Below are 7,500 nucleotides of genomic sequence, written 5' to 3'. Positions count from 1 at the left end.
GGAAACCTCAGTCTGCCGTCTGGGCGCCCACGAAAAGAGCGGGAAACGGGCGGGTCGCGCGGGACACAAGTCCGGTCCCACTCCCTCTCCAAGTGCCCTGCAGAAGCTAGGGCTTCCTTATAAGGAATATCTTCCCTCCTCCCTAGAGGAACCGGGAGAAAACAGGCCTCACAGTGGGGTCAGAGAGCACGGGGTGGGGGGGGAAGGGGACAGCTTGGAGGCCTGGAGTTCTTACCGGGAGCTGGGCGTTGGTTGGCCCCGCCCCAGAGGGGGGGCCGCTGGCCCAAGAGCACTCTGCACTAAGGATTGGGGTACCCAGCGGTGGGCTCCAAATAGTGCTGCATCTTACCCAGCCCTTAAATCTTGGTTGGTACTCCCTATCATCACATCTGTTATTCTCAGAGAACTTTCTAGAAGGCCCAGGCCCACCCACTGGAAGCCTCTATCCTGAGGGGTTGGGGCAGGTCCTCTGTTGCCTGTGCACCCCTCCCCTCCAAGTGTGGTGGACCTAGTGCCTGCACCGACCTCTTGAGCTGCTTGGCCTTGGAACTTCTGCTCACTGCCTAGGTGGCCCGTGTCCACGCTGATGTGCCTGTCTGGGTCCAGCCACTAGCCGGTATTCAGCTTTAAACTAACCACTCCAGTACCTCCTGTACTCAGTGCCCACGGGTCTAGCTATTGGCAGCTGCTGCTACCAACTGGGCCCCGGGCTCTCCCTTGCTCTTTGGGAAAGGAGATGGTACTGGAGATCCCTAGACCTGTTCCTCTAAGTTCCCTAACACTGTGGATCTGACCACTTCCCCCGGTTCGGCTGTCCTTAGGCCCTAGGGAAAATACAGTCACTGTTTGGGGCTTTAGCAGCAGGGAGGGGAGCCCTGAGGACAGACACCACTCACTGCAGGGCAGTCCAGGGTCACAGGCGAAAAGGTTGGAAAAAACCTGTGATCGAGGCAGACATGGGCTGGGCAGTGGGAGCCGATCAAATTGGGACCAGGACGCAGGACAAGGGCCTCACAGGTCATATGCTGGCTCTGCAAACTTGGACTGAAAGATGAGCCGTTCTGGGTCTGGATCCACTTGTGTCTTTTCATCATAAGGCAGTTGAGAGGTCTGACAATGACCGAGAGTGGAAAATGCCCGTCAAAGGGCTAGTGGTCCTGGAGTTCTGCGGGCCGGTGATCACGTCTCACATTATAGAGGAGACCCCACTGTGTAGCCCTGCCTAGTAAACTTAGTCTAGGTTCAACCTTAACTTTTTTTTAGACAGGGTTTCTCTGTGTAGTTTTGGTGCCTGTCCTGGATCTTGCTCTGTAGACCAGGCTGGCCTTGAACACATAGACATCCGCCTGCCTCTGTCTCTCAAGTCCTGGGATTAAAGGCGTGCACCACCACCACCACCACCACCACCACCACCACCACCCAGCTCCACTTAAAAAGATGTTAAAGCTACATTTTATACATGTGTTTTGTTGCCCGTGGGTCCCTGTACCGCGTGGGCCTGGCACTGTGGAGGTCAGCAGAGAACACCAGATCCCCTGGAACTGGACTTATAGCTGTGAACTGCCCCATGGTTGTTAGGAACTGAGCCTGGGTCCTCTGTAAGAACAAGTGCTCTTAACGACTGAGCCATTTTTCTCCCACATCCCATTTCCCTTTTTCTTCTCTGTTCTTTGTCCCTGGTGCCTCCTAAGTAATGGATGAAGACAGAGAAAGGCAGGATTTTCAGACAGACATGAGTTTCTGGAAGTACAAGGACACCGAGCTAGAATGGTAGTTTTCAAAACATCTGAGTGTCCCCGGGGGCATTCCTGCTTGCTTTCCCCTTGGAGACAGACTGCTCCTCCCCTCCCCCACACCCCATCATCACTCTGAAGTTCCTAAATCCTTTTAGTCTTTATAAAAGGCCTTTAACCCAGACCGTGACAGGAACCTATAGTTGCAATTACTGTGGAGGCTGAGGCAGGAGGGTCTGAGTCTCAGGAAAGACCACACTATATACCAAAGACAAAGTAAAATGTCCTTCATGCTACTTCAATTGCTCCACACCACCTGTCCACAAGGTCCCAAGTCCCAAGCAGCTTGGCTCACAAAGTTGCAACATAGATTTCCTTTACTTGCCATTTTGGCTCATTGTGGTTGGGTTTCTTAGTGTAGTCTGAGCAACTTGAAACTCAAAACCTATCTTTTTTACCCCAACAAATGACTGCCATATGCATTGTTTGCAACCATTTGAAGTTGCTGGAAATAAAAAGAAACAATCCAGAGTTCCTGAGGGGGTTGGGGAAAGGATTTTCTGTTTTGTTTTTAAGTTATTTCTATTATTTCATGTATCTGAGGTTCCCCCCACTGCGTGTATGTGTGAACCATGTACGTGCCTGGTCCTCATGGAGGGCATCAGATCCCCTGGATCTGGAGACAGTTGTGAGCCACCGTGTGGGGTGCCAGGGCTCTTAACTGCTGAGCCAGCTTTCCAGACCTTGGATTTTGTGTTTCTGACAAAAATAAATGGTATTGAGTGTCGGGAAGACACGAGCTCTAGTTTGATCTGCCATTTAATTGTCGGGTGACCTTGGATAAGTCACTTTATTTCTCCAAGTCTTGGGGCTTTCTTATATCTAAAATGGAGGCTAAATCCTGGCCTGTCTCACATGGCTGTGGTGGTCAAATAGTTCTGTGCGTACAGCCTCACTGAATCACGGCTGGAATGCGAGGAGAAAAAGAAGCATGGGTCACTGGGTACTCCAGCAAAGGAAAAGCGGTAATTACGCCAAGGGGATTAAAGAGAGTTTTCGGGGTCCTTCGAGTGGGAGATCAGAGCCCGAACTCCTCTTAGGGGGGCACAGGACCCCCGCTTCACCCCCACTCTGCCCTACGGCCCCGGGCCCGGCCACCGTTTTCAGGGACGGCCTCCGGGCCTCCTCGAAGCCCTCTCCCCGTCTCATCTCTGGACAACACCCCCGCTTCTTCCGGAAGCGCACTGACTCTGGGTCCCTCCCCGCAGAGACGTGCATCAACAGGCCCTCACTCCTGTCGCTGCTGGGGAAAGGTGTGCGGGCCCAGGGGCGCCCCAGGGCCCCGGAGGAGGCCATTTTCTTCGGCCGGGTCCCGGGTTCGGGGCGAGTCCTTCACCCCCACCACGCGCTTTCGATGGGCTCAGGCGAAGGGCAAGGCCGCGGATGACCATTTTGCTGTCACCTCCGGTGTGGAGAAGGCTCTCGGCCAGGGTGGCTGTTCTCGCCCAAGGGTCCCGAGGGTAGCCTGGGGGCCGACGTCACTCAGGACTCGAACCCGCCCTCTCCTCTCCCGAGGCCTAGTCTGAGGCTGATGCACGACAGCCCGTCACACTGTCCCTTTAAGGCGGCACTTCTTAATTCTTCATTTGTTTACTTCTTCATGCGCTTTTCGGTTTTTTTAATAACTATTTGTCCACAATATCCTTCCGCTTATCTCTCTCCCAGGAGCTCGTCACCTGCCTGAGAGACATTATTGTGGTTTTAAGAACCCGATGTCAGTAATCGGGACTAACATCTCTCTTTATAGGATGTAATCCTCCTTTACACTTCAGGGACTACTTTTTAGGGACAAACCATTTCTGCACTAGACGAAAACCGTTTGTGAGCGTCAGAACCTTTCCGCCGAGAACGGAATACGACAGCGGTCTTTGAAACGCACCTTTTAATAAAAATATTCTGTCCAGGCTCCCAAAGGTCTTGGAATCTCCTCGTATTCCTGAAGCACAATGGTACGGTCCAGAACCCGCCCCATCTCCTCCGCGATTGGCCTTCCCTCCGCAGAGAGACGAATAACTCTCGCCCAATGACCGCTCACGTTTCTTCAGCGGCTGCAAAGCGATGGAAGGAGGCGGCCCGGGAGACGCCCCCTACGCGGCCCGCGATTGGCTACGTCGCACGGCGCGCGTGAACGGCGGGTCCGAAAGAAGCGGACTACGGCTCCCGGCGGCCCCAGTCGGGGACTCCGTTACGCATGCGCACGGGCGGGGCCAGCGGGCTTCTATATATAAGAGGCGCCGAGGGCTAGGAGACAGCAGTTGGAAGTTGGCAGGTGGAAAGTCAGGTTGGGAGGGGAAGCCGGAGGAGGAGGCGGAAGAAGAGCTGTCTGAAGGGGGAGGGAGGGAGGGAGGAAAAGAGGAGGAGGAGGCGGAGGAGAACTGAGCGGAGCATCGAGCCAGAGGGGAGATGAGTTTGTCTGTCCTCGGCTAAGGCTCCGGCCCGGCCTGGGGAACTGGGAGCTCGGGTTGGAGCGACACCCGTGGAAGTGGGAGGAGGTAGCTCTGGGACTTTAACCCCTTGTGGGCTCTGCGGCAGGGGATTTAACCCTTTGTGGATTCGGCCCCTCGGAGGCAGCGTCATCGGGTAGTTTTAACCCCTTCGGGGCTGGGTTTAACCCATTGGACTTAAACCTCATCTCCTTGCCAACTCCTCCATCGTGGGAGCGCTCGGCGGGCAGGCGTGAAGCCCACCCCTCCGAACATTACGTACTGTGCCTGCCGCTGCACCCCCTTGGACCTGCTAGTTGGCCACGCTTGTGAGCGCTTAACCCTTTATTGACTTAACTCCAAGTTGCGATTGGAGTTTGCTGACAAGACGGACGAAAGGCGTCACTGCAGTCATTACCGGCCGAAGAGGACTTTGTTGGACATTTTCTGAAAAGAAAGAGAAACGTCTTTTTCCTTAAGCCAAAATTCCTCAAACTTCCAGAAGAGGACTCTACTAAGCCATGGCCGAGCCACTCTTGTCAGAACATCAACACCAGCCTCAAACTAGCAACTGTACAGGTGCTGCTGTTGTCCATGAGGAGCAGAACTCTGAGCGCCCCCCAGGCGCGGAGGAACGGGTGCCCAAGGAGGACAGTAGGTGGCAATCGAGAGCGTCCCCGCAGTCCGGTGGCCGTCCGGGGAAGGAGGGAGAGGGGGGCCTGAAGCTCCAGCCGCCCCCCCTGCAGACCAATGACTGTTCAGAATCGAGCTGCCTGGAAACGGGCGAGAAGGGCCAGAATGGGGAGGACCTCTCTACTGGCGGTGCCTCCCCGTCGGTGGAGGGGGAAGCGATGCCCCTTGTCCTGCCAGGTCATGACTCGGAGGCCACCAAGTTGGGGGCTCCTGCCGCTGGAGCCGAGGAAGCATGGGGACAGCAGCAGAGACAACTGGGCAAGAAAAAACATCGGAGACGCCCCTCCAAGAAGAAGCGGCATTGGAAGCCATACTACAAGCTGACCTGGGAAGAGAAGAAAAAGTTCGACGAGAAGCAGAGCCTGCGAGCCTCGCGGGTTCGAGCTGAGATGTTCGCAAAGGGCCAGCCGGTCGCGCCCTATAACACCACGCAGTTCCTCATGGATGACCACGATCAGGAGGAGCCTGACCTCAAAACCGGCCTCTACCCAAAGCGGGCAGCCGCCAAATCCGACGACACCAGCGATGAGGACTTTGTGGAAGAAGCTGGTGAGGAGGACGGGGGCAGCGATGGCATGGGAGGGGACGGCAGCGAGTTTCTTCAGCGGGACTTCTCGGAGACGTACGAACGGTACCACGCCGAGAGCCTGCAGAACATGAGCAAGCAGGAGCTCATCAAAGAGTACCTGGAGCTGGAGAAGTGCCTCTCGCGCAAGGAGGACGAAAATAACCGGCTGCGGCTGGAAAGCAAGCGGCTGGGTGGCGTCGACGCGCGAGTGCGGGAGCTGGAGCTGGAGCTGGACCGGCTGCGCGCCGAGAACCTCCAGCTGCTGACCGAGAACGAACTGCACCGGCAGCAGCAGGAGCGAGCGCCGCTCTCCAAGTTCGGCGACTAGACTGAAAACTTTTGGGGGGAGGGGGCAAAGGGGACTTTTTACAGTGCTGGAATGTAACATTATATACATGTGTATATAAGACAGCGGACCTTTTTATGACACATAATCAGAAGAGAAAATCCCCCTGGCTTTGGTTTGGTAAATTTAGCTATGATGTTGCTTGTGTGCTTTCTCCTGTTCTTTAATTATGTGAAACTGAAGGGTTGCTTTTCTTGTTTTCCTCCTTAGACGTTGTTTCTTAATGTGCAAGTAATTTGACCAAGTTATAATGCATTTTTCTGTTAAAAAAAAAAATCCCCTCCTTAAGCGGAGCTATGAGGTGGCCAAATCTGAGACCCATTGCAGTCATCCTAGTTATAATAAATTTAATGTTTGTAAATGTAACAGTTTCAGTGTGATTTCTAGAGATTCAAAATCGTGCTGATTGTGTGATTGTACTTTTGAGGAGGGTTTAAAAAATGTTAAATTTATCAGTTTGCAAAAAGACTTGAAGAAATTGTTTGCCCCCCCCCCAATGGTTTTAATATACTTCAAAATACAGTTCAGGTAAAATACACTCAGTTTTATCTTCAGTACTTAAGTGTGCTTGCTTCCTAATGCCTTTTCTTTCTTAATTAACCAGTTGCTGGGTATTTGGGGGGAAAGAAAGTAGCTACAGGCAGAGCTTAGCATCTGCCCCTTGATGGCCTTTCAGAAGTGTGCTAGCAAAAGTATAAACCTAATTTAGCAATTTGTTAGATAACTGAGAGAATCATTTCATCTCTACATGTCAAGTTTTCAGTGATACTGGCTTCCTTTCTAAGCCCTCCCCCGCCACTCCTATAATGCTAGGAGTTCCTGGATGCCTAGGTGAAGCTCCTGGTAAACTTGCTTTCTTAGTACAAGCAGGAGATAAAACTTGTGGGACAACTCTATGTTAATATGTTAGAGACAGAATACTGGACTTGAAATGGCTAAGTGATCCGAGGACTTAGCTTCGTTCTCTACTACTTAAGTACTTTTCTCTTTAAGAAAAGCTGACCTTTCCATGAGAATCAAACTGAAATTTGGAATGCCCCTCTCTGCAAGTAAAGCTGGTTCGTGAGAGGGCTGGGTTAGGTGATGGACAGAAACCCTGCATGTTACCAGTACAGGGGCTGTTCTCAATCTACAGCTGCCTAGGTTAGGTACTTCTCTTGAAAATGCAGGAAGGCTCTGAGAACTAATTCCTACCACAGAGTCAAAAATCATAAATTCACCCATTGTTCTTTGTCAGTATAGTTAATCCAACCCCTCACCTGACCTGTGTCAGTTCCCTAGGGCCATTGCATTGCTCAAGTTATTAGCACACCGGTTCCTTAACCTGTAGCCTTAAAAACCACAGGGGAGGCTTGGGGGTCCACAGACCTCATAATTTATGTAGTCTTGTGAGATATATATATATTCACACACACCCACGGGGTGGTCCCAGAGACTCATGAGGTTGCCCAGTTCCTAGGTGGTCAAGAACCCCTGCACAGGGTGGGGGGCCCTTCTCTGCCTGTTCAGGCAGCTAAACTGGCAACAGTGGAGGTGATGGAAATTTCAAGAATGAAATGCTCCTTGTGGTGCATAAGCAGCATATACAAATCAATAAATCAAGGGGAACTGTGCCAGTAGGAGGAAATTGGGGTCTTTAAAACCAGACTGTGCTGGTCCTATCCTGGCAGGTGGTTC

At 52.6% G+C, this 7,500-nt stretch overlaps 2 protein-coding genes across 2 annotated transcripts in view; both read left to right on the top strand.

Moving 5' to 3' along the window:
* Acbd4 (acyl-CoA binding domain containing 4) overlaps positions 1 to 10 on the top strand; it is an 11,442-nt gene extending 11,432 nt beyond the window's left edge. Inside the window, 1 exon segment of the mRNA XM_028882647.2 lies at positions 1 to 10. This exon segment is cut by the window's left edge and continues 656 nt beyond it. The gene's annotated coding sequence lies outside the window, so the exon portion shown is untranslated.
* A 4,117-nt stretch (positions 11 to 4,127) lies between these two features.
* Positions 4,128 to 6,380, top strand: Hexim1 (HEXIM P-TEFb complex subunit 1). Its single transcript, XM_028882648.2, has one exon. The coding sequence runs from the start codon at positions 4,738 to 4,740 to the stop codon at positions 5,803 to 5,805; it is 1,068 nt and encodes a 355-aa protein (XP_028738481.1). The 5' UTR covers positions 4,128 to 4,737; the 3' UTR covers positions 5,806 to 6,380.
* The last annotated feature ends 1,120 nt before the right edge of the window (positions 6,381 to 7,500 follow it).

The sequence above is a fragment of the Peromyscus leucopus genome, chromosome 8b (genome assembly GCF_004664715.2).
Source record: "Peromyscus leucopus breed LL Stock chromosome 8b, UCI_PerLeu_2.1, whole genome shotgun sequence".
NCBI classification, from domain to species: domain Eukaryota; kingdom Metazoa; phylum Chordata; class Mammalia; order Rodentia; family Cricetidae; genus Peromyscus; species Peromyscus leucopus.
Note: the sequence above shows the minus strand (reverse complement) of the source record. Positions and strands in the feature narration are given on the sequence as shown.